The sequence below is a fragment of the Oncorhynchus keta genome, chromosome 12 (genome assembly GCF_023373465.1).
Source record: "Oncorhynchus keta strain PuntledgeMale-10-30-2019 chromosome 12, Oket_V2, whole genome shotgun sequence".
Taxonomy (NCBI): Eukaryota; Metazoa; Chordata; class Actinopteri; order Salmoniformes; family Salmonidae; genus Oncorhynchus; species Oncorhynchus keta.
In genome coordinates this window covers 23,629,742-23,647,391 of record NC_068432.1, presented here as the reverse complement: position 1 = coordinate 23,647,391, position 17,650 = coordinate 23,629,742, and the positions used below count along the sequence as shown (strand labels likewise).

The following is a 17,650-nucleotide window of genomic DNA, read 5'->3' as shown; positions in this document are numbered from 1 at the left end:
CAGGGAATTTTTACTAGGATTAAATGTCAGGAATTGTGAAAACTGAGTTTAAATGTATTTGGCTAAGGTGTATGTAGTCTTTCGACTTCAACTGTATGTACCATCTACAGTTTTTCTTATTCAGAAGACCCATGACTGTTTCACATGCATCATTCATAAACCAGTTTCTTTCACCAAACTCCCCAACCTAGATCTGTCATTTGATGTCCTATGTTAGAAGCAGGTAACCGGTTGATGGAGATGGAGACTGCCATGTGTTGTAGATACAGTATACTCTGGAGAGTTATCTAGAATGGAAACCTCTCCAGAGGGACCTCAGCATCTGTTTGTCTACCTACTTCAATCCTGCCTGGTCTGTGATTTGTCCCCCGTAGGCAACAGCAGTGGGATGAGTAGAAGGGCATCTCATCATACGCCAAGTACAGTATGTGTGTGTATAGTTTGTTGTGTTTCCATGCATATGTAAATGTTTGATGTATACTCAGTGGATGCGCCTTAAATTTGTGGCAGCCACTGTTCACTGACCTATTCTATACCATGTGAAGAAGCACATTGCAGATAAGTGGTGACCTCACAGTAACCTGAGTTGGCTCTCCTCCTGCCTTCTCTTCTCATCCACTCACTTTCCATCAATAATTATTTCCCCCCTCTCGGTTGCCATAGTAACACAGTGTGCGTGGGTGCTTGTGTAGAGGCGCTGGTATTGGCAGTGGAATGGCCTTAATGAAGAGCTCAGTTGTGCCACCTTTCCATCAAATCAGTTCGTCAAATTTCTGCCCTGCTAGAGCTGCCCCGGTCAACTGTAAGTGTTGTTATTGTAAAGTGGAAACCTCTAGGAGAAACAACTGCTCAGCTGAGCACTGTTAGACCACACAAGCTCACAGAACGGGATCGCAGAGTGTTGAATGTCACTCCTCGGTTGGAACACTCACACTCCAGAGATCCAAACTGCCTCTGGAAGCAACGTCAGCCCAAGAACTGTTAGTCGGGAGCTTCATGAAATGGCTTTCCATGGCTAAGTAGCCGCACACAAGCCTAAGATCACCATGCGCAATGGCAAGTGTTGGCTGGAATGGTGTAAAGCTCACCACCATTGGACTCTGAAGCAGTGGAAAGGCGTTCTCTGGAGTGATGAATCATGCTTCACCATCTGGCAGTCTGACGGACTAATCTGGGTTAGCTGGATGTCAGGTGAACATTACCTGCCTGAATGCATAGTGCCAAATGTAAAGTTTGGTGGAGGAGGAATAATGGTCTGGGGCTGTTTTTCATGGTTCAGGCCCCTTAGTGCAAGTGATGGGAAATCTTAACTCTTCAGCATACAATGACATTCTAGGCGATTCTGTGCTTCCAACTTTGTATCAAAAGTTTGGGGAAGGCCCTTTCCTGTTCAGCATCATATCAGCATCACAATGCCCGTTCACAAAGCGAGGTCCATACAGAAATGGTTTGTCGAGATCAGTGTGGAAGAACTTGACTGGCCTGCCCTGACCTGGGATAAATTGGAACGCCGTCTGCGTGCCAGGCCTAATCGCCCAACAACAGTGCCCGACCTCACTAATGTGTCATCAATGTGCCAACATCTAGTGGAAAGCCTTCCCAGAAGCGTGGAGGCTGCAATAGCAGCAAAGGGGAGACTAACTTCATATTAATGCCCATGATTTTGGAATGAGATGTTCGACGAGCAGGTGTCCACATACTTTTGGTGATGTAGCATTACACACACACACACACACACACACACACACACACACACACACACACACACACACACACACACACACACACTGAGAGTCAGACCTCAGAGCCTAGTGGCTGCTTAGAGAACAATGCATTCCCACCAAACTGAGCATCATGATGGCTAAACGGAACACATCACATCGTTACTCATTCATGCACATACTCACCCTCATGCTTTTTCTGTCATCGCTCTCTCTCTCTCTCTCTCTCTCTCTCGCTCTCTCTCTGGCTCACTCGCTTTTCTCAAAGGCCTGTATTTGAGATTTTAAGCACTAATTTGATTTATAGTTTTACCTCTTCTATTTTAATCATGCAGTATATTCTGTGCCACATGAAAGAAAGATGATTGTACAGTGTATTCAGTGTGGATATGCATTTATACACTATTATCATGTGTTATGATCCTCTCCCCAGTCAGTCACAGTGTTTTAGGCAGTACAATGGAGGCTTTGAGTTCTGGAGGAGTGATGAGGTCCTAATTGGAACCATTGTTTGGTTTAGGATGTTTTCTATATACTTTATCCTTCCACCAGCCCTCCTTGTCTTTCTTCTAGTCTTTCTTTCTTCTACTAACACACGCTACCAATTTGTTTCAGAGGTTCCCAGGAGAGGGAGGTTTTGGCACTGTGATTCATCTCTTGGGACTTTGAGGAAACGCCCCCTTTCTTTTTGTGCATGTTTCACCTCATATATTCTTCCCTCTGATTGGTTTCCTGGACTGTCACTCAAGACAACTTTTTTTTCCATCATCTCCCTTTGTTTTACCAGCCAGCTGGGCACAACCCCAAGTCACACTGGGGAGATCATTATTTCCATGTCTAAACTTCAAAGCAACATTTTCAAACAACGTAACCTGTTCCCATCCATCCATCCATCCTCTGTGATAGGATGAGAATATATAGTCTGGAACTGTACTGATTCAGTTGCAGTTTGCACTATAAATAATACCTTAGCAATCTGGTCTCTCCTTGAACCAGCTCACTTCCCAGGCAAGGAAAATGAATAAATAGGTGCAGAAGTTTTTCCTGGAGTTCTTAATAAAGCAGCATTGCATTAGAAGTGAACGGGTGGGGTGGTTGAGGGCTCAAGTGGGTGTGTTGACTGCACACAGCTCGGCTGCATTAAAGGGTCTTTGTATTTTTATGTAACCCAATTTGACTCCATTCACTTGTAATAATGTCGAGAGCGAGAGATACACTATGTTGTTTTTAGGGCCTGTTTTGGGGGGCTACATGATTACAGGAGGCCTCATCAGTCTGTTTGGGCTCCTGCCCAGAAAGACTCCTGGCGCTGGTGTAGTCAGGGCCTCATAGCCATGATTAGGGCAACCTTCTTTAAACCTCACCCCTGCTTGGAAAATTGCCCCTAATGGTAATAGATGTCTTAATAACTGATACAAAACAGCTTTTTATTAGGTAATTAATTACACTCCCTAAATACAAAGTTCTACCCTACTGTAAAGTTACGATAAGGTAAGTGTGCTGGCCTTGCACTCGCTCAGCAATAAACGATTATGGGGCTTTTAAGACCGACAAGCACATAATCTAGGAAGGTAGTAATGACATAAGTGTAATTGTGATACACAGGGAACTGCTGAATCAGCCAAAAAAGGCATTAGCTCCTCGCTGTAGAAGTGCTAGGCTAGTCAGAGTGGCTCTGGTGTGTGTGTATCGAACACACACACACACACGTCTCATCATAGATCATGTCAGAGCTCTATTCTCCCAGGGCATCATGAGAAAAAGGCAAGCTCTGCCTGAGCACAGTGAAGAGGGTGAGCCAGACATCAGCCATAGCTGCTGCTTACCCCTAGAGACAGCCAAACGTACACTACAATTCAAAAGTTTGGGGTCACATATGTATCACATTTACCTAATTTCACTAATGTGAACATTAATCACATTGATTGAGATGAAAATACAGCACACAAGAAAGCCCCCTTTCTCAAAATAAATCAGGTCATTACAATATGCTAACACACAATGGAAGTACTGCGGATGCCCTTTCTGTTCGCTACCATTGTATTGCTATGCTAGTGCTCGGTTTCATCTTGTTCCTGTTAGTTCTTGTAAGTCGAACTGTCATCTGGTTGTGGGCCAGGTTCTCTTTACCTCTGCTGAAATGCTTGAGGGTAGAGACAGGGCGGAGTGTCCATTGGGAAAGGGAAACCGGGCCAGAGGTTGTGCTTTTTCCCAAAGTTTGGGGTCACTTAGAAATGTCGTTGTTTTTGAAAGAAAGGCTATTTTTTGTCCATTAAAATTACATAAAATTGATCAGAAATACAGTGTAGACATTGTTAATGTTGTAAACTACTATTGTAGCTGGAAACAGCTGATAAAAAAAAAATATTTAAAATAATTCAAAATTAAATATCTACATAGACATACAGAGGCCCATTATTAGCAACCATCACGCCTGTGTTCCATGGCACGTTGTGTTAGCTAATCCATGTTTATCGACTGCCCCTCTCATTGAAGCCACTGAAGTTCAATGCCGACCGCAGTACTGCAGGCATTGTTAGCAGAGAACAGGATCCCCCATTATAGTCATATAAATAAATGCCAAAGACAATCATGGTACCAATAACAGCTTCTAATACACAGATGTATGTCCTTGAACCGATTATTTTAAAATCGTACACAGACTAAGTTATAGGGATAGTTCCGCTGCTAATGGCAATCTGCAATACCCCGGTCAGACTTTAACTTGTTACTCAATGATAGGAGGCAGCACTGAGCTAGCCTGCAACATCACTTCCTGGAGTAGCTCATACTGCTGATGTTATGTCTCCATAAGACGACATCTTCCCAGATTTTATTTGGCTTCAATGCGCTATTCGTATTCACATAGGGATGCATGGTGTCACGTAATCTTTGGCTTTGCCATTTCATATATACAGTCATTTGTTTTGATGCAGAGATAATCCATTTCGTTAGGTAGGGACAGACCCACACACAGCCCTCAGTCTGGCTAGACGGCAGAGGCTCCTCTCAGTCTAAACACACACATACTCACACATTACCCAGCGTGCACCACTGCTCCATCCACACAGGGGGTAAAGCCCATTTAACTTTATCAGATGTCAGCGTCCTGGAAATTAAATGACAATAAAAAATAAAGTTCCCAGGGATGTTTTGTCATTTAAATATAGACAGGCTTGTCTGAGAATTTTCATCAAGGACGCAAACGGAAAACTGGATATTTTTCCTCCACAAACAGCAGCAGTGAGAAAATAGCCCTGCTCCTCCTCTGGCCCATGCTGAGAGGAGAGGCTCGTCTCGGGTCGGAAAACAAACTGTAACGTGCCCTTGTTGTTCTCTTGGCTGGACTTTAAAGGAGCTCCTCAGAGCCTCACCAAAGCATGACGGGAGGGAGACATCTGGAGTAGGTGTTAGAGAGGGAGGGAACAGAAGTGTTTGTGTCCTAATAAACATACAACTTCCTCCAGTGCAGTGAACTCTAGGTAGGCAGAGGTCCAGATCACTGAGACCTAGCGAGGTACTGGGGGTGTAGTGACAAGTAGAACACAAAACATAGGCGAGAATGAAACATTGATGTCTTGGTGACTATGGGAGCGAAACAGTGTTTGTTTCCTAATAAACATACTTTCCCCTCCAGTGCAGTGAACCCTGAGTACTCAGAGAGAGCTGGCTAGGTACAGAGTTGTAGTGACAGATGACTTTAGCAGTAATAGAACACAGGCACCAGAAAGAAGGCTTTAGTGTCTCTACTAGGTTGCAGTCTTATATATGATATACAGAGTGTGTTCTGTGAAGGTCCATGTGATTGTGTCCATAATAAGTGTATTTGAACACTCACTGCTCTTGTCATACCTTCTCTGTCTCCTATGAGGCCATGCAGTGATGTGGCTTGTGTAGAAACTATAACGAAGGAAACTCAAACATAACTCTGCTCTCTTTCTCTGTGTATTTCAGCTGGACCCCCAGACGGTTCAGTCTAAGAACTGGCACATGGATGTCATAGAGATGAACGGGGTAAGGGACATTTGGGACCAGTTCCCCGGGACCGAGATGAAGCCTATTCTTAGACTAAGCTCTTTCAATGTTGAATCTCCACAGAACATGCTTTTTAGTATAGGACTCGGATTACACTGTGTCTGGAAAACCAGCCAATTCTGATACTGTCAGTCATTTACACATCTCAACACTGTTAATAGAAGATGACTATTGTTAGGGATTGGTGTGTGGATATTGTAAAGAAGCTTGTTGTTACAGTTGACCAGGGCCATGCAACGTTATCTTTACTAGCTTGGCCAACTCTCTGATTGCTCCGGAACACAGTGTTTTTAAACAGCCGTAAAGTTTAAACATCTAACAACGCTGGATCCACGTACACTCCTGGATGCTGTGTAATGATCAGAAGAAAGCACTTGGAAGCTGTGTATTTTAAACTAGTGACTGCAGATCAGCGATGCAGCTAAAAGCTGGTGCAATGTTTGCTGTTCATGGTCCCTGTCAAATAAACCACTAAATATGCAGCTTGTTTGACGCGTTGTATATGTATCGTCTCCCACAGATCAAAGTGGAGTTCTCCATGAAGTTTACGAGTCGGGACTTGAGTCTGAAGAGAACGCCCTCCAAAAAACAGAGTGGGGTGTTCGGGGTCAAAATCAGTGTGGTGACAAAGTAAGCCATGTTGATATGTTGTATTCAAACATACCTGCAACAACATGATAAATCTTTCTGCTCAGTGTATTACACTTCTAGCATCAGCATCACATTGTTGACTGTAATCTAATTACAGTCATAGTACTGCAATATCAGTCCTGAAGAATATTGTCCCCCAACAGGCGCGAGCGCTCCAAGGTGCCTTACATAGTCCGCCAGTGCATTGAAGAGGTGGAGAAGAGGGGGATCGATGAGGTGGGAATCTACAGGATCTCCGGTGTGGCCACTGACATCCAGGCCCTCAAAGCAGCATTCGACACCAGTAAGAAACGCTCATACTGAGACTACTTCAAAGCACACCTCAGTCTACATCAACAGACACAGCATTTTGTTCCTGCCCATGGCATCTGACCAGGGATAACTCTTGGCCCTATATATAAACTATAACCAGGGCCATGAATACTTCCTGGTCAGGTCACGTTATCAGGAATAACTCCAGACCCAACATTATCAACACAAGCCTCCCTCTGTGAGCTGTTCTGTCCTTCCACTCTGTTGTACTGTGGGCCGGGGTCAGACTACCAGGCCCATGGCAGAGGGGCTTCAGCCTGGCTATAAACAGAGAGAGTTGTGGGAAAGGACAGGAAGAACACAGGTCTGACGAGCCGCAGCTGTCAGCTGTGTGTTGTCCTCCCTGGGACTCTCACATCCAGGTTGTGTCCCATATTGCCACCCTATTCCCTATATAGTGCTGTACTTTTGACCAGGGCCCACTCTGTAGGGCATAGGGTGCTATTTGGGACACATCCTCAGTCACAGCCCCTAGACCAAACCAAATGCTAACCTCCTCAGCATCTCTCTGCTGTGTTCATGTCTCACTGAGCTGAGATCTCCAGTTGTTTGGGTTATAGAGTGTGGTTTCTTGTTATGTCATCTCTGGAGCCAGAATGATCCGTCTGGAAATGAACTAGTTGTTTGGTTGGGATGATACACTTCCCTTATGTGTTTTATCCCCCTCTCTATATATATATATCTATCTCTCTCCCCTTCAAAGATAGCAAAGACATCCTGGTGATGTTGAGTGACATGGACATCAATGCCATCGCGGGAACACTGAAGCTGTACTTCCGTGAGCTGCCAGAGCCCCTGCTCACTGACCGCCTGTACCCAGCCTTCATGGAGGGCATAGGTACGACCTCGAACAGACCACATACATTCATACATCTCAATGCAATACCATATAAATACATTTATTATGCTTCTCAGTAGTAACAGAGAGAGGGGTTATTCCATTTTTTATTCACAGAAAATTATACATTGACAAGACAACATTGAAAGGATTGTTAATTTTTGCCCCTTAGAGTGGTAATTCTTAACTTATTTTCTTCTCTTTTCCCTCTCCTCCTCCTGTATACTCCCCATGTATCTTCCTCCTGTATCCGCCTCCTCTTCTCCACAGCTCTGTCGGACCCTGCAGCCAAGGAGAACTGCATGATGCATCTGCTGCGCTCACTGCCTGACCCTAACCTCATCACCTTCCTCAGCCTGCTGGAGCATCTCAAGAGGTATACACACAAACACATGTGTACACACAAGGGGCTAGTAACTACTATTGGTGACCGTTTGGGCCAAATTAACAGGCAGCATAATACGTTCAGAGTGGGTTTTGGAGGAGTTTTGGGCAGAATACGGTCCACATGCGAGTGGTTCTTTAAGCCTGCCATAAAACTGTAGTCTGGAGAGCTTCATGAGGTGTGCTACTGTGACCGCACCACACTCATTAGCCACTGACTGACCGCCCCAATAAGAGAAAGGACAGGGGGAAAAGTCATCAGAGTACAGGCCAGACCCTGTGTGGTCAACACACACACACACACACACACACACACACACACACACACACACACACACACACACACACACACACACACACACACACACACACACACACACACACACACACACACACACACACACACACACACACACACACACACACACACACACACACACACACACACACACACACACACACACACACACACACACACACACACACACACACACACACACACACACACACACACACACACACACGTCTATCCCTGGAGAGGAATCAGCATCAGTTTCCACTGGGCCTTTTACGCTAGACCTGTTGTGGTGAAGTTAAGGGGCTCGACCTATGGCCCAGTTGAAGGAAACACATTAAAGTCAATGACAAATGACTTTACTGCTTAAAAAGACTTCTCTACTACTATTTTGTCTTTGAAAATAGCTGTGATGGTTTTAGATGGCCGACCATGTGCTACTTTGGATGACATCATGGCTGTGCCTGTTAAAACTGCCTTCAGTTAGAAGACCATGGTAGAGCAGGGCCCAGCCCAACCACAGACTAGTAACCACTAGCATGGGCAGGAACACTTATGGGTCTCCTCCTATCACTCACATCTGACCTAGAACCAGCTGTCTGTCATCAGCCATAGTAGCAATGGCCTGTGTGGGGACTTATTCATACTCTGAGTAAAGTTAGTTTTCACCACCAGATGTTTAAAAGATCAGGTTTATGTGTTTGTCATAGTTTCCTAACACGGGTCAGACAACATTTGTCTGAGAGTATATTATTGTCATCTAGCTCTACAATGTGAACTAGAGGGAACTAAGACTAACTTTAAATATGTAGTGCAGCCGTGTCATTTTCAGTTACACATTACTTCACTCTCACGCCTCCTTACAGAAGGTTGTTTTCAGTTACACATTACTTCACTCTCACGCCTCCTTACAGAAGGTTGTTTTCAGTTACACATTACTTCACTCTCACGCCTCCTTACAGAAGGTTGTTTTCAGTTACACATTACTTCACTCTCACGCCTCCTTACAGAAGGTGCTCCTTCTGTGGCTCAGTTGGTAGAGCATGGCGCTTGTAACGCCAGGGTAGTGGGTTCGATTCCCGGGACCACCCATACGTAGAATGTATGCACACATGACTGTAAGTCGCTTTGGATAAAAGCGTCAGCTAAATGGCATATATATTATTATTATTATTATTATTATTATATTATTATAAGGTAGTTTTCAGTTACACATTACTTCACTCTCACGCCTCCTTACAGAAGGTAGTTTTCAGTTACACATTACTTCACTCTCACACCTCCTTACAGGAGGTAGTTTTCAGTTACACATTACTTCACTCTCACGCCTCCTTACAGAAGGTAGTTTTCAGTTACACATTACTTCACTCTCACGCCTCCTTACAGAAGGTAGTTTTCAGTTACACATTACTTCACTCTCACGCCTCCTTACAGAAGGTTGTTTTCAGTTACACATTACTTCACTCTCACGCCTCCTTACAGAAGGTAGTTTTCAGTTACACATTACTTCTCTCACGCCTCCTTACAGAAGGTAGTTTTCAGTTACACATTACTTCACTCTCACGCCTCCTTACAGAAGGTTGTTTTCAGTTACACATTACTTCACTCTCACGCCTCCTTACAGGAGGTAGTTTTCAGTTACACATTACTTCTCTCACGCCTCCTTACAGAAGGTAGTTTTCAGTTACACATTACTTCACTCTCACGCCTCCTTACAGAAGGTTGTTTTCAGTTAATCCTTGCTGTAAGGTTGACACGTTTGAAAAGAACGCTGGGAGCCATATGTATCACCAGGGGAGGTGTTTTATAGTGTGTAAAGCTGTTACAGTGTAAAGGGTAGTGAGATCTCAGAAGTTTGCTGGCAGGAAGGTCCATAGAGAGAAATAAGATTTCTACCTATTGGCAGGCCTGAGGTCAGTTCACAGGCCTAGCACTGGGTCAGATTCCACTCTTCTGCACCATGGAGACTCTATTATGGTCTGATCCCAGTACAGCTCTCACCCAGCAGTACACTGCAGTCAGTCAACAAGAACGTACACAGACTACTCTCGTAGGCACGCTGAGGACACCTGCTGGAAGCTCTGCTGAATTTCAAGTGTGATATGAAAGGCTCTGCTGTTGCTATGGAGAACATTTATATAAGTTACAGCAGATAGTAACTTAGTTCAGACATGGTCCTTGTAGAAGAAACACACACAGAACACACTGTGCTGTACTGACAGTGTTTGCTTCAGAACATGGGTTATCATAGTAACAAGGCCAGACCAGAAAACATGTCGCATGACTAGAAAAATAACTAATAATGATCTGTCCCTGTGGTCACTGTAGTCTGACTGGTCTATCTGTCTGTTTTGTGTTCCAGAGTTGCTGACAATGAGCCCATCAACAAGATGTCCCTCCACAACTTGGGCACAGTGTTTGGCCCCACCCTGCTCAGGCCCTCTGAGTCCGAGGTCACCAAGGGACACATCACCCTGGCCACTGACATCTGGTCACATGACGTCATGGCACAGGTCAGTGTGACTTGGGTGCGTATATCTGTTTGTGTGCATGTGCGTTTGCTTATGAGCATGTAAGAGTTAGCTGAGGGGGATGTGCGTGTTCAAACCGTGTCAGTCTAGTCTGGTTTCCCAGCTGTATTTAGACTATTTGGGAAGCCCCTCCTGGAACTCTGCCCCGTACTGAGAGAGAAACAACTTCCTGTTCACAAATGACTTATTCTAGGCCGTATATAAACAATGACTACTGTAAATCACCATAAAAGCCACAACACTAACAGTAGAATGCCATATTTCATCATTACTGTAAAGACTGAGAGACAGTTGTTTGTGCAGTGGCTTATTAAATCTCCAAATGTTTAGTAGATAGATACTCATACAGATACTCAGTTATCATGGAGAGATGCTTACTGTGTCACCTGAGTCATGTACAGAATATGTAGGTCACATTCGCCTCTAAGCTCCATATCCTAGTCCTTTTTTGGTTATAACTATGATAATTGGTATTTAAATGAAACACCATTTACATTTGTCTCAATCTCTCTTTCTCGCTCCCCATCTCAGGTCCAAGTGTTGCTGTACTACCTGCAGCATCCTCCCATCTCCTTCGCTGAGCTGAAGCGGAACACACTCTACTTTTCCACTGACGTTTAATCTCTTGGGGGTCCGGAGCGAAAGACTCAACAGCAAATCCCCCACCCCCATACCACCCAGCTCCCTTTTAAAACTGTACAGCCCCCCTAAGACCCACCCAGCCTACTCTGAGAGATGGAGTCAGATGTGGAGGAAGAGGAGTCACGGTGCTTCCTCTGGATCCCAGTCACGTCTTCTAGTGTCAGCGGAGATAGAGCAACGGCCCCTACATTACAGTACATCCATCTGGTGAAGAGCAGGGGTGGAGGGAACAGCATACCTCTAACCTTTGACCCTCAATACCCCATCGGACAGCCACCGATATGGGACCTCTCTATCTATCCGTGAGGGGTTAGTGGTCAGGGTCTGGTATGTTACTGAGTCACTGTTGGTTGTTTGGTCTGTTGGGTCCTCCAGAAACCAGCTCAATGATCCTGAAGCTGGTCTGTTACTTACTCCACCTTCTCTTTTATTTTATTTCTTTCAGAGGCATTCCAAGAAATGGCATTTACATATTTTATAAATATTATTTGTTCAATAAGTCCTTTGTTTCTCTCTGGCTTTGTGCATGTGACGGAGGAGGGCTGTGTGTTTATGTAGAAGCGTGTATGTATGTATGTGTGTGTGTTAAAGCAAAGAGCTGAGGACTGTTTGCGTTTCCAAGCTGCCAGTAAAAGCCATGTCAGTGAATGGCCACTGTCACATTTTTTCTCCACGTGTAAAGACTAGAGAGCACAGCCCTCCCTCTGTGTGAGTCTTGGCCAAATTCGCCCTATTTATTATAAATATATATATATTAAGTGTGCCTGTACAGTCCAGGAGCTGGTTTCCCAAAAGTATCTCAAGGCTAAAGTCATCGTTAGAACCATAGCCTTAAGATGCTTTTGGGAAACTGGGCCCAGTGCAACTAGAGAATTGCTCAAAGGAGTCCGTTGTTTGAAGTTTTTTCAAGTTTCTCATTCACAGCCAAGGTTGGCTGAGCTGTACTGAAACGATTACAGGAACACAAAGTGTAAAATCTGACGTTTGATTCTAAACCTCTTTAAAGAAAGAAACATCAATCTGTGAGATGAGGGTTATGGGAAGAAAATCACACATTTTTTGGAACATTTGCTTTTTTCTTGTCAATCCATTGCAAGCCTGTTCCTAGTGTCCAATGACACCAGTTAATCTATAGGATTATTGTGTAGTTTAATGCCCTTATTGCATGTTCAACTTGTCAATCAAATCAGGCTGGGTAACGAAGGTAGGTTGTCACTGCTAGTTTGCGGCACCGGCAATGTCCTCCCATCAAAGCTGTACAAATCCAACCTTTCTGCTATCTAGCCTGTGACATATCTTAAAATAAGCACTGTTAGATGAGTCCTATTTGATATTTTTAATATAAGATTAAAAGAAAATCAAATGTTGTATTTTACTTTGAGTATACTGTATTAACAAGGGTAAATGTCGATGTGAACTTTTCTTTTTTAGTAAAATTAATAAAAGTCTACCAAAACGGTTGTTTTGTCGCAACTAATTCATATTTTATAACTTTGTATAGATTTTTATTTGGTTTGGGATAGTTGAAAAGTGACTTTCATGTAGTGGAATTGTATCAGTACTGTGCAAGCTCAAGATTGCAGTGCAGAAAATAAATAATTTTTTGAGCATGCAGTTACCAAACAAGTCATAAGAATTGAAAAATGAATTCAAAACGGTAGCAATTAGCAGTGGTTTGTCTCGGACACAAACTCAGTTCATATTATGTAAAATTGGTGCCAGAACAGTGAGCATTCTGGCACAAAAATTTTCAAACATCACCCAGGTGGATGAGGTGAGTACCTCAGTTGGTAGAAAAGTGCTATATAAATCCAATCTGGTAACGCATTACTCTAATCAATTTACACTGGTGACTGAATGGCTACTTTGTGAGCTTATATTTAACTATAAATTGGATGGATTCTGTAAAAATGTACATAACATTGGTCAGTGTCACCCTGTTGCTGTTTGAGTCAGAATGTGAAACATTGAAGGTCCGAGCGGATCACTTTAGTCAAGTCATTGACTAGTCTTTTAAAGTGTGCTGCGTTCCAGTGGTGGAAAAAGTCGCCAATTTTAATACTTGAGTAAAGGTTAGTGCCCAGTAAAATCCCATATTTGCTAAAATATAAGCCTCAATTATTTCAAATTCCTTATTAATGGCACCATTTTCTTTAGAGATAGCGAGGGGCACGCTCCAACACTCAATTTACAAGTGAATGTGTTTAGTGAGTCTGCCAGATCAGAGACAGTAGGGATGACGTCTTGATAAGTGTGTGAATTAGATTATTTTCCAGGCCTAAAGCATTGAAAATGTATGGAGTAAACAATACAATTTTCTTTAGGAATGTAGTGACGTAAAAGTACAGACACCCAAAAAACTACTTAACACTGCTGCATTCTGGCGCAAAAAAAAAGACTTGCTACAATACAAAAGTAATGAAATGTTGACTTAGTCTCTACAGTTGCTCTTCAACTTCATTCTGAAGCCATTACATGCATTGTGGGGCTCTATTGTCAACCAATCATTAGGGTGTTTGTTTGACCCATGCAAACAAAGACATGACAAACGTGATTTAATAATGTACACATATGATTCCAGTTAGTTATGGGTGTTGGAGACATGTTTATTTCTACATTATAATGAAAACCTTTTAAACAATGGCAACACTGCCATGTTGATCTGAGCGCTGCTGTCGCCCATACACCTTCGACTTTTGTCCTTACCACGCAAATGCGGCCATTGACTTGATTTCACCCACAAAAACTAAACGAGAGAATAGCCAGCTCTCGACTACAACTGATTAGAGGTTCATCTCAATGACTTAACTTTTTAGATAGGCAAAGCCAGCATAAGTGGGCCACAAGCCTGGACAACCCTGTATGACATTGTAAATACAGTGCACAGGATACAGTCAAACGTAGAATTGTACAAGTGTAGATAATCCTCATGATAAGATGCTCCACCTGCAGAGCAGGGATGTTTTTCTCTCTCCACAAGGTATAAAGTATTTCTGGTCCAGAGGGACAGTGATCCCTCAATAGTTCAAAGGTATAGAAGGTGACCTGGTTTTCACCGAAGATAGTACTCAATGGCAGCAGAGAAGGCAGCGAAACCACCACATCCCAGCACGCCAGCCTTCGCCCCAGCTATAAGATAGAAGGGAGACAATCTTTCAACAAAATTATATTAATGCATGAGACATTTGAACTGACAAATTAAGTAGATAACTCACCTCGAAATCCTATTGCTCCCCCAGTAACACAACCACTGTAGACAGCGTTCTTCCAGTCTGACTTCCCCCTGTGCTGTAATGTAAAATACACCACAAGGGGTCAGTATAAGACTGACAATACAGTATTTCCAGTAGATGTCTTCACGGTTTCAACAGACCCAACATTCCAAGATCAAATTCTGACTTGTCTCGGATCTGGGTCAGTTCTGATATAATTGCTACAGGTCACAGGAATGTGCAATTAAAACTGATTTACCGACTGGACCCGTCATCTTAATTTAATGTTTGTGTGATGAACTGCACAAGCTTGTTATCTTTGTCAGCCAATTGCAATTCAATGAACTGCATTGCTTATGTCCAGCTGAAACTGGTTCCGGCAGCTCACCTCATGTGCGCCTGCTGCGGAGGAGAGAGAGCGAGAAAAAGGAGCCATGGCCACTATTGATTGAACATGTCTTTATAATGTAGCAAACAAAGGTGAGAAACATTGGCGTGGACAAATGAACTGTGTGCAACTCGCCATTCAGGTTTGATGCAATTTTCTGCAATTCATGTATTTATTATCAATTGTTTAGTCATTATAAAATGATTGAATCATCTAAATCAGTTCTTTAGCCTATGCAAAAAGTTTTTCATTTTGATGAGACATTCTCATTGGCTAAATTAAGTTATTTTAAATGTTGTTAAAAGTAGGCCTGTTGTAAAATAAATCACGTTAGTCTATTGCTGTCATTCGTTGGGTAGGCCTACAATAGTCCTTTGTTGGTAATGTTAAGGTTTCATTCTGTTGAGCCATTTTCGTTGGCCAAATTAAAGTTCCGGCTGTAATGTTGTGTTTACCGCAATATAATAGAATGACTGGTAGCCCTACTATGCTACTCACACTCAAACCATGAAAAGGAAATTGAAAAAGGGCCAGATGCAAATTTAATACCGCAATATAATAAATAACTTGTTAGTATTTTCCCTAGAAACATTGACTAGAGTTGCTTTTGATATTACCCTAATAAATGTTAAGCAACTTTTGTGAAGGTTTGGTATGGTTATTATTAATCTTAGCTAGGCTACTGCAGGCCTATGATATGAATGTAGTGTGCACCAGCACTACAACTGACTCCGACAGTTGAACTTTGAGGTGAGGAAGAAAGTTCTAGGCCTACCATAGTTACTCCTTTAATATAACACTTCTTTAAAAATATTCTGATTGAAAATTAACAAATGAGCCTCCTATATGCCTATATCTGTATAGCAGTAGTAGCCTATTATCAGGGAGTCATACTAAGACCAAGAGCTCTTTTACAGATGAACCCTGAATTACAGAACATTAACACAATCAACCTCTGTCTCTAGGCTTAAGCTTTTCTCTCACACACACACACCCTGATGCATTTAGTGCTCAAATCTCCAACCGCTAAACTGGGAGTTAGACTTGTTTTAGGAAAGTAAAAACCAATAAAATAGACTGAAGTTTTGAATATGTTGAACATAACTTTGTGGTTTGTGCTTACATATGATTTGTTGATGACAACGTTAAGGTCCTGCAAGTTGTCCAAACATAACAGGCCGTCTCATGCTAGTGATGCATTTACACGCTTGCCAGAATAAAGATGGTCCTAGTGCTTAGTTTCAATATCTCTTTACTTCCTCCGGTCCACTGACAATCAACAGACTACTTTCAATTTGCTACTCTCTTAGATAGCATATTATTACTATTTTCTGATGCATTTCAGCAGAAAAAAAGGATCAGAATCATCCTACCGATTCAATGATGCACTCTGTGCAGGAGAACATTGCCCCAATGACAGCAAAGTTTTTGGCGTAGGACATTCCCCTCTGGCCCATGTCTTTGAGAACCTCTCTGGCCGTGGGTGTTCTCATGGGGTCTTTGGGGTCAAATCCCACGTTGGTGTCTATACCAGCCGTGAACACACCAAACGCTCCCCCAAGAACAAACCCTTTAGAGAAAAGTGTCACAAGATGGTGTTAGCTACAGCAACTATGGAAATAGTACTGTTACTACTATACCTTATAGTGAGAACGAGCAATATTATAGACAGCAAGGGAGAGTGAGTGGCTCATCTCATCAGTAAGTTACCAACACCTTAAAAGATCAATAACTTGGAACAACTATGTGCATTATAAATTGTCGGACTCCTGCATGCAGAGAGAATTTAGTGTACCTACTGTACTGTAGCTGCAATCAGCTGTCACCATGAGGTAAATAAATGTACGTTGCAATTTAGCCTCTATTGCTCGGTCGTCCATGGATGGACAAAGCTAGAGACTAGTTGCAACTGTGAAGGGTACAGTAACTCATGCAAATGCATGACACATTTTTAATATCGTCGACAATAGTGAAAGACTGGCTAACCTCCAACACAGGCCAACACCGCTTTGAAAGCACAGCTCTCCATTCCCTGTTCGATCATCTTCTGGTCGTCGGTTTTCATGGGATTGGGAAGACCCCCCATAACGGTCGGATTCAGATCCTTAATTGGCCTCTTCTCCCCGATGAGATGCTCCAGGACCATGCTGTACTGAAATGTTGAACCTTCATAGCTCCGATCAGCCGAGGTTGAGGCTTGAGTGTCCGACACAGGGGCATTTCCACTACCTACGGTCGCCGCCATGATGAGTGTGTGCGGCTGGTAAATTCAAGAGGCTATTATAAACGGTGGATTCGCCAAATGCATGACAGCTTGAGGTCAATTATATTTATTCCGCATGAAAAAACAATGAAGTTTATGGAATAACGGTCCTGGACCAATAACATAGACAAACATAGACATTCTGTATTGTTGTTTGAGAAAATATTTGTCAATATATAAGATTTGCACGTTTTCTTTTACTTGCTTTAGCGTGCAAGTGAAGTGCAAATGAGTCTTCCTATATATTAGCAGATTCGACAAAGTCAGATCAATGCGTTTCTAAGTAATGGACTGTCTTCATGAATGCTATCTTGAATATAACCATATCATCTTAAAGTCTTAGATCAATATTGTCACAACACTTCTCATTTGACTTGA

General features: G+C 42.9%; 2 protein-coding genes across 9 annotated transcripts in view; one reads left to right on the top strand and one right to left on the bottom strand.

Annotated features, from left to right (window-relative positions):
* The window catches only part of LOC118391781 (active breakpoint cluster region-related protein), a 252,735-nt gene extending 239,865 nt beyond the window's left edge, over positions 1-12,870 (top strand). For 4 of the 7 annotated variants that reach the window (XM_052457875.1, XM_052457878.1, XM_052457877.1 and 1 more), the window contains 7 exons: positions 5,676-5,735; positions 6,277-6,386; positions 6,551-6,690; positions 7,423-7,557; positions 7,828-7,933; positions 10,599-10,764; positions 11,299-12,870. In XM_052457875.1, coding sequence (XP_052313835.1) covers positions 5,676-5,735; positions 6,277-6,386; positions 6,551-6,690; positions 7,423-7,557; positions 7,828-7,933; positions 10,599-10,764; positions 11,299-11,388 — 807 coding nt within the window. In that variant the 3' untranslated portion in view covers positions 11,389-12,870. The remainder of the gene's footprint in view (positions 1-5,675; positions 5,736-6,276; positions 6,387-6,550; positions 6,691-7,422; positions 7,558-7,827; positions 7,934-10,598; positions 10,765-11,298) is intronic. The other 3 variants (XM_052457876.1, XM_052457879.1, XM_052457881.1) reach the window with 1 other exon arrangement.
* Positions 12,871-13,990: 1,120 nt separating this feature from the next.
* LOC118391156 (mitochondrial import inner membrane translocase subunit Tim22-like) lies at positions 13,991-17,283 on the bottom strand. 2 transcript variants are annotated; one of them, XM_052457874.1, is made up of 4 exons: positions 16,996-17,283; positions 16,383-16,579; positions 14,625-14,697; positions 13,991-14,561 (listed from the first exon to the last, which is right to left on the bottom strand). In XM_052457874.1, exons 1-4 carry the CDS (start codon positions 17,252-17,254, stop codon positions 14,539-14,541), a joined length of 552 nt encoding a protein of 183 aa, XP_052313834.1. In that variant the 5' UTR covers positions 17,255-17,283; the 3' UTR covers positions 13,991-14,538. The 2 variants fall into 2 exon arrangements, with proteins under 2 accessions (XP_052313834.1, XP_035638139.1); XM_035782246.2 differs by having other exon boundaries at positions 13,991-14,538; positions 16,996-17,281.
* Between the last annotated feature and the right edge of the window lie 367 nt (positions 17,284-17,650).